This window comes from Pristiophorus japonicus, unplaced genomic scaffold (assembly GCF_044704955.1).
Source record: "Pristiophorus japonicus isolate sPriJap1 unplaced genomic scaffold, sPriJap1.hap1 HAP1_SCAFFOLD_308, whole genome shotgun sequence".
NCBI lineage: Eukaryota > Metazoa > Chordata > Chondrichthyes > Pristiophoridae > Pristiophorus > Pristiophorus japonicus.
The window spans coordinates 174,619-189,423 of NW_027252868.1; the positions used below are offsets into that span (position 1 = coordinate 174,619).

At 46.3% G+C, this 14,805-nt stretch overlaps 2 protein-coding genes across 5 annotated transcripts in view; one reads left to right on the forward strand and one right to left on the reverse strand.

The window, feature by feature from the left end:
• LOC139249352 (zinc finger protein 850-like) overlaps positions 1–14,805 on the forward strand; it is a 51,367-nt gene that overhangs the window by 25,809 nt on the left and 10,753 nt on the right. Inside the window, exon 4 of the mRNA XM_070872331.1 lies at positions 5,423–5,635. Within this exon, the coding sequence (XP_070728432.1) occupies positions 5,423–5,635 (213 nt within the window). The remainder of the gene's footprint in view (positions 1–5,422; positions 5,636–14,805) is intronic.
• LOC139249355 (zinc finger protein 239-like) overlaps positions 13,301–14,805 on the reverse strand; it is a 49,688-nt gene continuing 48,183 nt past the window's right edge. For all 4 annotated transcript variants that reach the window (XM_070872337.1, XM_070872340.1, XM_070872338.1 and 1 more), the window contains one exon: positions 13,301–14,742. In XM_070872337.1, coding sequence (XP_070728438.1) covers positions 13,634–14,419 — 786 coding nt within the window. In that variant the 5' untranslated portion in view covers positions 14,420–14,742 and the 3' untranslated portion in view covers positions 13,301–13,633. The remainder of the gene's footprint in view (positions 14,743–14,805) is intronic.

A 14,805-nucleotide genomic window follows, 5' to 3' on the forward strand; every position in this document is an offset into this window, starting at 1 on the left:
CAATTTATTTGACAAGGTGTATCTCAACAAACAGCAATACACCAACAAAACAATCCCCCTAAATCCCACTAAACGGACACAACGAAAATCTTTACACAAGTTTAGCAGTACAATGCCCAACCTCCCACCTTTCCTCCCACCTTTCCTGGCCTAACTGAGATGGGAGTTCCGGGGACCAGAGGTTATACTCACTACTGTGCCTTCTGCAAGTCTGGTGGTTTGTTTCTTCTATCTTCGGTGTCTTCGGACACTGGTTTTCCTTCAGTGTCGAGAGGCTTGCTGATTGTTGGATCACGAGGGCAGGGAACCACCCACACTACGTCAGAAACCCCTTTTTATAGCCAGATTATCCAGTCCGCCTCTCCTGCTGAAATCGATTCTTCCCATTGGTGGGCTTTGTGATTTTGAAAAATGCAGCAGTTTTAGATTATTGCGTGTTTTTTCCACTGATGTTAACCTACTCAAGGTTTGAATGGGTGTTGATTGCGTTGGCCTCCTGTAGCCATTGTGTAGGCCCTTAGGTTGTTTTGGGTTCCCTGGTTTCTAAAGGTCTGCATAATTTTCCTTCAATTCAGTTTTTCTAACCTACTCAAGGTTTGAGTAGGTGTTAATTGGGTTGGCCTCCTGTAGCCATTGTGTTGGTCCTTGGTTTGTTTTGGGTTCCCTAGTTTTCTGAAGATCTGCATAATTTCCTTCCACAGTGTAAACATGGGGAAGACAATAGTCCGATATTGGCTGTGAGTCAGTCCCACAGTTTTCGAGCAAGTGCTCTCCCATTGGCTTGAAAGCCCCATGCTTCGGGCTGACTCTGTCTCACCATTGGCCCTCCGGTGTCCTCCCCTGTTCAATCACTGCTCTGCCAAGGTCAAACTGTATCGGTTTCAATTCACAGCACAGACTGATCCCACAGCCCTTTTCCTTCTGGGTAAAATCAGGGGGGTTTCGTCCTCCCCTACATAATTGTCTGATGGGAGAGTGTAGAGAGAGCTTAGCTCTGTATCCAACCCTTGCTATACCTACCCTGGAAGTGTCTAATGGAAAGTGTAGAGGGAGCTTTGCTCTGTATCTATCCTTTCTGTACCTGCCCTGGAGTGTTTGAGGGAACAGAGTAGAGGGAGCTTTGCTCTATATCTTTCCCTTGCTGTACGTATCCATTATCCCTACTCTCTGTCTCCTGCAGTTTTGCCAATTTCCTAACCAGGTCAATAATTTTCCCCCAATTCTGTGACTTCTACCTTGAATAACAGTTTTTATGTGGGACTTTATCAAATACCTTCTGGAAATCCATATCAATAAAATTACACCAAACTAATAGCGGATTATTTCTCCCATTGAATTATTTTTAGTATCGCTTCGCTCATTGGTATTTTCCCAATACCTTCCCTGCATCCCAAGGCTAGGAAAGACACTCTGGAAGGTATGGGGAGCTGGGACTTGTCAATGATAGTAACCTAATATATAAAAACTGAGATAATCTAGAGTGAGAAAGGAGAAAAGGCCCCAAAATGGAGCAGTGGGTAACAGGATATCAATTAGTCTCCTATGTCTTACAGAAATAAAGAACATAAGAAATAGCAGCAGGAGTAGGTCATATCACCCCTTGAGCCTGCTCCGCCATTCAATAAGATCACAGTTAATCTTTTATCTCAACTCCACTTTCCTGCACTATCCCCATAGTCCTTGATTCCCCAAATATACAAAAATCTATCCGTCTCTACCTTGAATATACTCAACGACTGAGCTTCCACACCTCTGGGATAGAGAATTCCAACGATTCATCACCCTCGGAGTGAAGAAGTTTCTCCTCATCTCAGTCCCAAATGGCCGATCCCTTATTCGGAAAATGTAACACCTGGTTCTAGACTGCACAGCGAGGGGAAACATCCACCCTGTCAAGCCCTGTAAGTATTTTATATGTTGCAATGAGATCACCTCTCATTCTTCTACATTCATAAGAACATAAGAAATAGGAACAGGAGTAGGCCATACGGCCCCTCGAGCCTGCTCTACCATTTAATACAATCATGGCTGATCTGAACATGGACTCGGCTCCACTTCCCCGACCGCTCCCCATAACCCCTTATTGTTTAAGAAACTGTCTTAAATTTATTCAATGTACCAGCTTCCAGAGCTCTATGAGGCAGCAAATTCCACAGATTTATAACTCAGAGAAGAAATTTCTCCTCATCTCAGTTTTAAATGGCAGCCCCTTATTCTAAGATCATGCCCTCTAGTTGTAGTCTCCCCCATCAGTGGAAACATCCTCTCTGCATCCACCTTATCAAGCCCCCTCATAATCTTATACATTTCAATAAGATCCCAGAGAAAAAGGCCCAGTCTGCTCAATCTCTCCTAATAGGGCAACCCCCCCCCACCCCCGACCCCCACAATCCCGGGAAGCAGTCTGGTGAACCTTCATTGCACTCCCCTATGGCAAGTATATCCTTTCCTGGGTAAGGGGACCAAACCTGTACACAATACTCCAGGTGTGGTCTCACCAGGGCCCTAAATAACTGCAGTAAGACATCTTTACTCTTATCCTCAAATCCTCTTGTAATAAAGGCCAACATACCATTTGCTTTCTTAATGTCTTGCTGTACCTGCATGTTAACTTTCAGTGATTTGTGTACAAGGACACCCAGGTCCCTCTGAACACCAACATTTCCCAATCTCTCACCATTTAAAAAGTACTCTGTTTCTCTATCTTTCCGACCAAAGTGGATAACTTCACATTTCTCCACATTATATGCCATTTTCCATGTTCTTACCCACTCAGAGATTGTCAAAAACCCCTTGAAGCCTCTTTGCATCCTCCTCACAACTTATATCCCACCTAGCTTTGTGTCATCAGCAAACTTGGATATTCAGGTTGAACCTCCCTGGTCTGGCAACCTCCCTGGTCCGGCATCATTCCCGGCAAGGGGTCGCGACCCACGCTGGGTCCCGGGGCTGGCCGCTTCTCCTCTCCCCCCATCCCCCACCTCCCGGTCGGAGAGCGAGTGAGAAGTGCGGTAGCCGACAGAGGCGCCGAAGATGGGCCTGAAATGCTGTGCAGTGGGCTACTGCACAGCGCATGCGCAGAACGCAGCCGGATCTTTGTGCAGCATTTCGGGCCCAGCTTCGGCGCCTTGGTCGGCCGGCACACTCCCGGCTCCCTCTCCGCGCTGATCTGACTGGGGAGAGGGCAGCGGCTGGCCCCAGGTCACAGCGTGCCCCCCCCGGGTCACAGGACACAGCGCCCCCCCCCTCCCAGGACACAGGACATATCATTCCCCCGCCATCCCGGGACACAGGAGACAACGTGCCCCCCACCGGGACACAGGAGACAATGTGACAACATGCCCCCCCCCCGGGACACAGTGTGTGCAACAGCTACACGTTACCTCATGTTAACTGGACTCTGATGTGGATTGCAGTGAATGGAGCAGAAACCTGTCCGAAAACATTGCTGACAATGGGATTTTTAAATCTGGGGTCGACATAATCTCCCGTGGTCTGGAAAATTCTCTGGTCCGGCAGGTTCCGAGGGTGCCGGACTGGAGAGGTTCAACCTGTGTTACATTGGGTCCCTTCATCCAAATCATTGATATAGATTGTGAATAGCTGGGGCCCAGGCACTGATCCTTGCGGTACCCCACTAGTTACAGCCTGCCAACCTGAAAATGACCCGTTTATTCCTATCCTCTGTTTTCTCTCCGTTAACCAATCCTCAATCCATGCTAGTATTTTACCCACAATCGCATGGGCCCTCATTTTGTTCAATAACCTGTGTGGCATCTTATCAAATGCCTTCAGTAAATCCAAATACACCCCATCCACTGATTCTCCCTTATCGAACCTACTAGTTACAACCTCAAAAACTGTATTCGCTGTTCACGATGTGGTCTCCTGTATATTGGGGGGACCAAATGCAGATTGGGTGAGCACTTTGTTCAGTCCGCAAGTATGACCCTGAGCTTCCGGTCTCCTGTCACTTTAATTCTCCACTCCCACTCTGACTTCTCTGTCCTTGGTGTCCTACACTGTTCCAGTGCAGCTCAACGCAAGCCCAAGGAACAGTACCCCATCTTTCGATTAGGCACTTTACAGCCTTCTGAACTCAACATCAAGTTCAACAATTTCAGACCATAATCTCTGCCCATATTTTGTTCCCTTTCCTCCCTTTTTTTTTTACAAACTTCTCCCAGTTTCCCATGGCAGCTGGTAATTATTCAGGCATTCACACCGTATCTAGACTCACCTTTTGTTTCCTAACTTGTGCCATTACTTTATCAGTTTGGCCCATCATCGCTTTTGTCTCTTAAACCACTTCTGCCTCCCACCCGATCACAGATATTCCCTTTTGTTCTTTCCTCCCCTCCCCCTTTCAGGGCCCCAGCACTTCCTGAACAATCTGTTACATTTGAAACTTTTGCCAGTTCTGACGAAGGGTCACAGACCCAAAACGTTGACTCTGCTTCTCTCCACTGATGCTGCCTGACCCGCTGAGATTTCCAGCTTTTTCTGTTTTAAATTGATTTGTTAATTCATTCTTTGATTTTAATTTTATTATTTATTGGTTTTATCTAATTTAGTCACTAATTAAAGAAAGTAATTATAAATTAGATTGTTTGTCCGTCATCCAGTACCGGATGAGCAGAAATTTTCTCCAAATATTGGAAAGACCAAAGCCATTATCTTTGGTCCCCGTCACAAACTGCGTTCCCTAACCACTGACTCCATCCCTCTCCCGAGCATGAATCTGAGAGTGAACAAGACTGTTCACAACCTCAATGTTATATTTGACCCTGAAATGAGTTGAGCCACATATCCGCAGCATAACTAAAACTGCCTTTTCCCACCTCCGTGACATTGCCCACTTCAGGCCCTGCTTCAGTTCTTCTGCTGCTGAAACCCTCATCCATGCCTTTATTACCTCTAGACTTGACTATTCCAACTCACTCCTGGCCTCCCACATTCTACACTACATAAACTTGAGGTCATCCAAAACTCAGCAGCCCGTCCTAACTCGCACCAAGTCACGATCACCCACCACCCCTGTGTTCGCTGACCTACATTGGCTCCCGGTTAAACAACGCCTCGATTTCAAAATTCTCGTCCCTGTTTACAAATCGCTCTTTTTCAGCCTCACAACCCCACGAGACATCTGCGCTCCTCAAATTCTGCCCTCTTGAACATCCCTCATTATAATCGCTCCACCAGCGGTGGCCGTGCCCTCAGCTGCCTGGGCCCCAAGCTCGGGAACTCCCTCCCTAAACCTCTCCCTCTTTTTCCTCCTTTTAAGACGCTCCTTAAAACCTGCCCCTTTAAACAAGTTTTTGGACATCTGCCTTAATTTCTCCTTTTGTGTCTGGGTGTTAAATGTATGTGTTGTGTCTGTAACGCTGCTGTGAAGCGCTTGCGATGTGTTGCTCCGTTAAAGGCGCTATATAAATACAAGATGTGATTCCAGCAATGGACAGTTTGTCAGCCCGCGGAGGGACAAAGCCTGTCCGACTCACCAACCAATCAGCGGCCTGCAGCACCATGACGTCATTGCCCCTCAGCAGATTCTGCCGCAAGATGGCGGCCGGTGCCGGGGGCCTGTCACCGGGAGAAAGCCCCGCAGCTGCCCCTCGGGGCAAACGCCGGAGACGTAGGTTTTGGTTTAGGGTCTGAGGCCTACCCCGGGTGTTTAGAAAGCCTCCCCGCCGGTTCCAGGGCTCCCCTGCGCCCCGCCGCCGCTTCCTCCTCCTCTCCGTTCCAGAGTCTTCTCTCTGCCTCCGGCCGTTGGGCGGCGCGCGCACTCAAGGGGCACCTGACCCGGGCCCACGGCCTGATTGACAGGAGCTCCCGACCAATGGGGAATGAGATCGCGGGAACAGTGGGCGGGCGACGGAGGGTGACGCACGCTGGAACGTGCAGACGTCACAACTTGGTTCTCCTGAGTGAGGAATGCTGTGGGGGAGGGTCAAGGTTGATTTGATTCTGTGCTGACCCTTGACCTCCCTTGCTCCCCAGTGCAGACCAGGAGAGGTTGCACATTCCAGCTGCTCACTGTGGGGGTTGTCAGAGGATCCCAGCCTGGGCTGCAGTTTGGGAGACTGCAGTTAACCTCAGTGCCCTGGGCTCCTGCTACTGATCACTGTCCACTCACCCCAGCAGCAAAGGCCAAGTCTGCAAAGGGAGCGTTGTTTTGGACTGTGATGCCCCCAAGGTTGAATAGGCTGCCAACAATCACTGCATACCCTCACACATTGGCCCTTTGGACGGGCGCCAGAAGGCAATCAGTGACCGCGGAACTCCTCACTGTAGAGGAATAGAAGGATATGTTGATAGGGTGGGAGGAGGGTCGTGTGGAGGTTAAACCCTGACATGGACCAGTTGGGCCGAATGGCCTGTTTCTGTGCTGTGTTCTTTATAATACCATGAAAGGTCAAATCAAGGGAATCAGCAAAAACAAAAACTTGTATTGATATAATGCCTTTAATGTGTAAAATGTCCCAAGGATTTTCACAGAGTATTATAAGACAAAAACTTGACACCAAGCCACATAAACAGATATCAGGACAGGTGACCAAAAGCTTGGTCAAAGACATAGGTTTTCAGGAGCAGATTAAAGGAGGAATGAGAGGCGGAGAGGTTTTAGAGATTGGGGTCAAGGCAACAGAAGGTTGAGTGATTACCATCAGGGATGCTCAAAAAGGCAGAATTAGAGGAGAGCAGATATCTCAGCGTTTGTGGGGCTGGGGGAGATTACAGATATAGGGAGGGACGAGGCCATGGAGGGATCTGAAAACAAGCATGAACATTTTGAAATCGAGGTGTTGCTTAACCAGGAAGAATGTAGGTCAACGATGCTTCCCCAGCATTCTAGGCACACTCGCCTTCCCTCGTTCACCTGGACTTTGCTGGCTGCGATATTTCATCCTGCGACCTCGCTTCCACTTGCTTCTGCAAGAAAAAAACAAAAGGAAAAATAGCACCGCTCTGTGAGAGGTCTTCCCTCCACAGCTCAAACTTAGGTTATATGGATTACATTGTCTGATATAAACCAACCCCACAGTCACTGACACCAATCCCCTCCTGTCTGATATAATGTTGTGAAAGACAGTGGAAGGCCAGAAGATTGGGAATTTTTTAGAAACCAGCAAAGGACGACAAAAAAATGATAAAGACAGAAAAGATAGCATGAGAACAAACTAGCAAGAAATATAAAAACAGACAGTAAGAGCTTCTACGGGTATAGAAAAAGGAAATGAGTAGCTAAAGTAAATGTTGGTCCCTTAGAGGATGAGACTGAAGAATTAATAACGGGAAACATGGAAATGGCAGAGATTTTGAACAAATATTTTGTATTGTTCTTCACGGTAGAGTACACTAAAAACATCCCAACAGTTGATAATCAAGGAGCTATTGCAATGGCGAGGGTGGGGTGATGGGGGGACTTAAAACAGTCACTATCACTAGAGATAAAGTACTCAGCAAACAAATGGGACTAAAGATGGACAAATCCCCCGGACCTGATGGCATGCATCCTAAGGTCTTAAAAGAAGTGGCTGCAGAGATAGTGGATGCACTGGTTGTAATCTGCCAAAATTACCTGAATTCTGGAGAGGTTCCAGCAGACTGGAAAACTGCAAATATAACACTCCTATTCAAGTAAGGAGGGAGGCAGAGGGCAGGAAACCATAGACCAGTTAGCCTACCATCGGTCATTGGGAAAATACTGGAATCCATCATGAAGGAATTAGTAGCAGGACATTTAGAAAATCATGTTGCAGTCAAGCAGAGTCGGCATGGATTTATGAAAGGGAAATCATGGTTAATACATTTGCTGGAGTTGCTTGGCGATGTAATGAGCAGAGTGCATAAAGGAATACCAATTGAAGTTGTATATTTGCATTTCCAGAAAGCATTCAATAAGGTGCCACACAAAAGGTTATTACATAAGCTAAGAGCTCACGGGATTGGGGGTAAAATATCAGAATGGATAGAGGATTGGCTAAGTAACAGAAAACAGAGAGTCGGTATAAATGGGTCATTTTCCGGTTGCCAAACTGTAACTAGTGGGGTGCTGCAGGGATCAGTGCTGGGACCTCAACTATTTACAATTTATATTAATGCCTTGGATGAAGGGATCAAATTTGCTGATGATACAAAAATAGATAGGAAACCAAGTATTGAGGATGCAAAGAATCTACAAAGGGATATGGATAGGATAATGAGGTACCAACATATAGGTAAAAAATGGGATGAGGTCCAACAAGCTGAATTTAGGGAGCTAGGAGTTAAATTAAAAAGTAGGACCTCAAAGGTAGTAATCTCAGGATTGCTACCAGTGCCACGTGCTAGTCAGAGTAGAAATAGCAGGATAGTTAAGATGAATACATTTCTTGAGGAATGGTGCAAGAGGGAGGGATTCAAATTCCTGGGATATTGGAACCGGTTCTCGGGGAGGTGGGACCAGTGCAAACGGTCTGCACCTGGCAGGACTGGAACCGATGTCCGAGGGGGAGTGTTTGCTAGTGCTGTTGGGGAGGGTTTAAACTAATACAGCAGGGGGATGGGAATCTTTGCAGGGAGACAGAGGAAATTAAAATGGGGGAGAAGCAAAAGGTAGAAAGGAGATAAGGAAAAGTGGAGGGCAGAGACATCAAAGGCAAAATTCAAAAAGGGCCACATTACAACATAATACTAAAAGAACAAAGAGTGTTAAAAAAACAAGCCTGAAGGATCTGTGTCTCAATGCGAGGAGCATTCATAATAAGGCGCAGTTAGCTGTTAATGGATATAATGTAATTGGGATGGCGGAGACATGGCTCCAGGGTGATCAAGGCTGGGAACTCAACATCCAGGGGTATTCAATATTCAGGAAGGATAGACAGAAAGGAAAAGGAGATGGGGTTGTGCTACTGGTTAAAGTGGAGATTAATGCAATAGTAAGGAACGACATTAGCTTGGATGATGTGGAATCTGTATGGGTAGGGCTGCAGAACACCAAAGGGCAGAAAACGCGAGTAGGAGTTGTGTGCAGACCACCAAGCTGTAGTTGTGAGTTTGGGGATGGCATCAAACAGGAAATTAGGGATGCATGCAATAAAGGTACGGCAGTTATCATAGGTGACTTTAATCTACATATAGAGTGGACTAACAAAACTGGTAGCAATACGGTGGAGGAGGATTGCCTGGAGTGTAAAAGGAATGGTTTTTTCGACCAATATGCCAAGGAACCAACTGAAGAGCTGGCCATCCTTGACTGGATGTTGTGTAATGAGGGAGGATTAATTAGCAATCTTGTTGTGCGAGGCCCCTTGGGGAAGAGTGACCATAATATGGTAAAATTATTCCTTAAGATGGAGAGTGACACAGTTAATTCAGAGACTAGGGTCCTGAACTTAAAGAAAGGTAACTTCGATGGTGTGAGATGTGAATTGGCGAGGATAGACTGGTGAATGATACTTAAAGCGTTAATGGTGGATAGGCAATGGCAGACATTTAAAGATCACGTGGATGAACTTCAACAATTGTACATCCCTCTCTGGCGTAAAAATAAAATGGGGAAGGTGGCTCAACAGTGCTAAAAAGGGAAATTAGGGATAGTGTTAAATCCAAGGAAGAGGCATATAAATTGGCCAGAAAAAGCAACAAACCTGATGACTGGGAGAAATTTAGAATTTAGCAGAGGACAAAGGGTTTAATTAGGAGGGGGAAAATCATCATCATAGGCAGTCCCTCGAAATGAGGATGACTTGCTTCCACGCCAAAATAGGATGAGTTCACAGGTGTTTCATTAAAGGACCTAATATTCCAGGTCCTGAACTACATCCTGAAGAGTGGGAGATGCCTGTGCATGGATTTTTTTAACGTTTGATGGCCGTTGCACACCAGCCACCATATGGGCTTGACAGAGCTAGGTCTTGGTCCAGTGGCAAGGATTAACCAGGACGACTGGAGACCAGCTCTGCTGCATGGACCTGGTGCACACACATATCGCAGTGTGGGGCTGGCACGTGCTGACTCTGGGCCCCTGGCCCTGAACTCACACCTCTCCTGGGCCCCAATCACGTCCCTCCACAGTCTCTCGCCGCTTCTTCGCCCCGACCTCGCTGCTCCTGCTACACCGACCCATGGTCCAATCATCAACCTGGACCTTGATGACATCACTCTTTGCTGCCTTCACAGCTTGCGCTGCTCCCTGAAGCTGCATGCCTCCACGCTGCTCCCTGGGCCGCACGCTGCTCATTTTATGACCCTGACCTGCCATAACATATCCCGATCTTCCAATATAACATGGACAGGGTATCCGGTCATTTATCACATTGCTGTTTGTGGGAGCTTGCTGTGTTCAAATTGGCTGCTGCGTTTCCCACATTACAACAGTGACTACACTCCAAAAGTACTTCATTGGCTGTAAAGCATTTGAGATGTTTAGTGGACATGAAAGGCGCTATATCAATGCAAGTCTTTCTTTCTTAATACAAAAGCAAAATACTGCAGATGCTGAAGTCTGAAATAATAACAAACTGTTGGAAATCTCAGCAGGTCAGGCAACATCTGGGAGAAAAATTAGAGTGTGAGAGGAAGCTTGCAGGAAACATAAAAACTGACTGCAAAAGCTTCTATAGATATGTGAAGAGAAAAAGATGAGTGAAAACAAACGTAGGTCGCTTGCAGTCAGAATCAGATAAATTTATAATGGGGAACAAAGAAATGGCAGGCCAATTGAACAAATACTTTGGTTCTGTTGTCACTAAGGAAGACACAAATAACCTTTCAGAAATATTAGGGGACCGAGGGTCGAGCGAGAAGGGGGAACTGAAGGAAACCCTGATTAGTCAGGAAATTGTGTTACGGAAATTGATGGATTGAAGGCCGATAAATCCCCAGGCCTGATAGACTGCATCCCAGAGTACTTAAGGAAATGGTCCTAGAAATAGTGGATGCATTGGTGGTCATTTTCCATCATTCTATCGACTCTGGATCAGTTCCTATGGATTTAAGGGTAGCGAGTGTAATACCACTTTTTTAAAAAGTGAGCGAGAAAACAAAATTATAGACCGGTTAGCCTGACATCAGTAGTGGGGAAAATGTTGGAATCAATTATTAAAGATGTAACAGCAGCGCATTTGGAAAGCAGTGACAGGATCGGTCCAAGTCAGCATGGATTTATGAAAGGGTCCAAGTCAGCATGGATTTATGAAAGGGATTTATGAAAGCATGCTTGACAAATCTTCGAGAATTTTTTGAGGATGTAACTAATAAGAGTGGACAAGGGAGAGCCAGTGGATGTGGTGTATTTGGACTTTCATAAGGCTTTTGACAAGGTCCCACAAAAGAGATTAGTGTGAAAAATTAAAGCACCTTGTATTGGGGGTAATGTATTGACGTGGATAGAGAACTGGTTGGCAGACAGGAAGCAAAGAGTAGGCATAAATGGGTCCTTTTCAGAATGGCAGGTAGTGACTAGTGGGGTACCGCAAGGTTCAGTGCTGGGACCTCAGCTATTTACAATATACATTAATGATTTAGACGAAGAAATTGAATGTAATCTCTCCAAGTTTGCAGATGACACTAAGCTGGGTGGCAGTGTGAGCTGTGAGGAGGATGCCAAGAGGTTGCAGGGTGGCTTGGATAGGTTGCATGAGTGGGAAAATGCATGGCAGATGCAGTATGATGTAGATAAATGTGAGGTTATCGACTTTGGTGGCAAAAACATGAAGGCAGAATATTATCTGAATGGTGACAGATTAGGAAAAGGGGAGGTGCATCGAGATCTGGGTGTCATGGTACATCAGTCATTGAAAGTTGGCATGCAGGTACAGCAGGCAGTGAAGGCGGCAAATGGCATGTTAGCCTTCATAGCGAGAGGATTTGAGTATAGCAGGGAAGTCTTATTGCAGTTGTACAGGGCCTTGGTGAGGCCACACCTTGAATATTGTGTACAGTTTTGGTCTCCTAATCTGAGGATGGACATTCTTGCTATTGAGGGAGTGCAGCGAAGGTTCACCAGACTGATTCCTGGGATGGCAGGATTGACATATGAAGAAAGACTGGATCGACTCGGCTTTTATTCACTGGAATTTAGAAGAATAAGAGTGGATCTCATAGAAACATAAAATTCTGATTACTTGCTGTATTTGCATGCTAACTTTTTGAGTTTCATGTAGAAGAACCCCCAGATCCCTCTGTACTACAGCATTTTGCAATAGTCCCCATTTAAATAATTTTTTTTTTCCTACCAAAGAGGATAACCTGACATTTAACCACATTATGGTCCATCTGCCAGATTTTTGCTCGTTATAGAAACATAGGAAATAGGTGCAGGAGTAGGCCATTCGGCCCTTCGAGCCTGCACCACCATTCAATGCTTTCTCCCCATACCCCTTGATCCCTTTAGCTGCAAGAGCCACATCTAACTCCCTGTTGAATATATCTAACGAACTGGCCTGAACAACGTTCTGTGGTAGAGAATTCCACAGGTTCACAATTCTCTGAGTGAAGAAGTTTCTCATCTCAGTCTTGGGATTGGACAGGTTAGATGCAGAAAGAATGTTCCCGATGTTGGGGAAGTCCAGAACCAGGTGTCACATTCTAAGGATAAGGGGTAAGCCAATTAAGACTGAGATGAGGAGAAACTTCTTCACTCAGAGAATTGTGAACCTGTGGAATTCTCTACCACAGAACGTTGTTCAGGCCAGTTCGTTAGATATATTCAACAGGGAGTTAGATGTGGCTCCTACAGCTAAAGGGATCAAGGGGTATGGGGAGAAAGCATTGAATGGTGGTGCAGGCTCGAAGGGCCGAATGGCCTACTCCTGCACCTATTTTCTATGTTTGTATAACGGGCAAGAATCTGGCAGATGGACCATAATGTGGTAAAATGTCAGGTTATCCCCTTTGGTAGGAAAAAGAAAAAACAAAATTATTTAAATGGGGACTATTGCAAAATGCTGTAGTACAGAGGGATCTGGAGGTTCTTCTACATGAAACTCAAAAAGTTAGCATGCAAATACAGCAAGTAATCAGGAAGGCAAATGGAATGCTGGTCTTTATTGCAAGGGGGATGGAGTATGAAAGTAGGGAAGACCTGCTACACCTATACAGGGCATTGGTAAAACCACACCTGGAGTACTGCGCACAGTTTTGGTCTGGACTTGTCTCTATTCCCATGCCGAGGGGATTGCTGCACCAGATGGGAGGGGCAACATTTGGGGACACGGATTCCCCACCAATTCCCATTCCCCTTCTTTCTGGTGGATAATGGAGAGGCCACTGTGTGTAATGTGCAAGTCAGTAAGCATTGTCAGCAAGCTCTTTCTAATTAGACATTTTATTCAGTAGAAACTTTCACACACTATTGCAGATTTTGTACCAAAGATCAATTTAGGATTAAAGTCAAAGTTCATCATTTTATTGCAAACTAACTTTCTGTTTAGAATTGCTGAATTAAGGGGAAAGATTACACACCGTGTTTCTTAAATGGACACTGCAGCCCCGAGAACACAATCAGCAGTATATCCAGAATATTAAAGTGCAGCCCAGTTATAGGGTTATTAACATCAGCAGAAACAAATCCCAACTGTCAGAATGAACATGGTTCAGTTGGGATGTGATTAACAGCAGCAATAACAGCAGATTAAAACCCCTGCAGTCACTTGTGAACTCGCTGGTGTGTCAGCAGGTGGGATGACGTAGTTAATCCCTTCCCACACTCAGAGCAGGTGAATGGCCTCTCCCCAGTGTGAACTCGCTGGTGTTTCACCAGGTCGGATGAACAAGTGAATCCCTTATCACACACGGAGCAGGCGAATGGCCTCTCCCCAGTGTGAACTCGCTGGTGTCTCAGCAGGTCAGATGACCGAATGAACCCCTTCCCACACTCAGGGCAGGTGAACAGCCTCTCCCCAGTATGAAGTCGCTGGTGTGTCAGCAGGGTGGATGATGTAGTGAATCCCTTCCCACACTCTGAGCAGGTGAATGGCCTCTCCCCAGTGTGAACTCGCTGGTGTGTCAGCAGGTTGGATGATCGGGTGAATCCCTTCCCACACTCAGAGCAGGTGAACGGCCTCTCCCCAGTGTGAACTCGCTGGTGTGTCAGCAGGTGGTATGACTGAGTAAATCCCTTCCCACACTGAGAGCAGGTGAATGGCCTCTCCCCAGTGTGAACTCGCTGGTGTATCCGCAGGATGGATGAACAAGTGAATCCCTTCCCACACTCAGAGCAGGTGAACGGTCTCTCCCTGGTGTGAACTCGCCGGTGAGCTATAAGTTGGGATGACCCAGTGAATCCCTTCCCACACTCTGAGCAGGTGAACGGCCTCTCCCCAGTGTGACTGCGTCGATGAATTTCCAGCTCAGACGGTGATCTGAATGCCTTCCCACAGTCACCACATTTCCACGGTTTCTCCATGGTGCGGGTATCCTTGTGACTCTCCATGGTTGAAGCCTCGCCCACGCACACAACACGTTTACAGTTTCTTCGTGCTGTGAATGGTGCGATGATTTTTCAGGCTGTTTAATTGGTTAAAGCTCTTTCCACAGGTAGTGCACTGGAACACTCACTTGGGTGTGTGTGTCTCGGTGCTTTTCCAGTCACACTGATGTTTGAAATCTTTTCCAACAGACAGAACAGGCAAACATTTCTCCTTCCACTTTCAAAGACCGATGATATTCAGGTCCTGATGAATCGATTGACTACGTCAGATCTTGACGTGATGTTTGGTTTGTATTTCCTGTCTGAAAATCTCCCCTTCTAATATTCTGTAAAAGGAGAAAACAAAACTCATCGCTGTCAGTACAAGACAGAAATTCAAGATAGACACA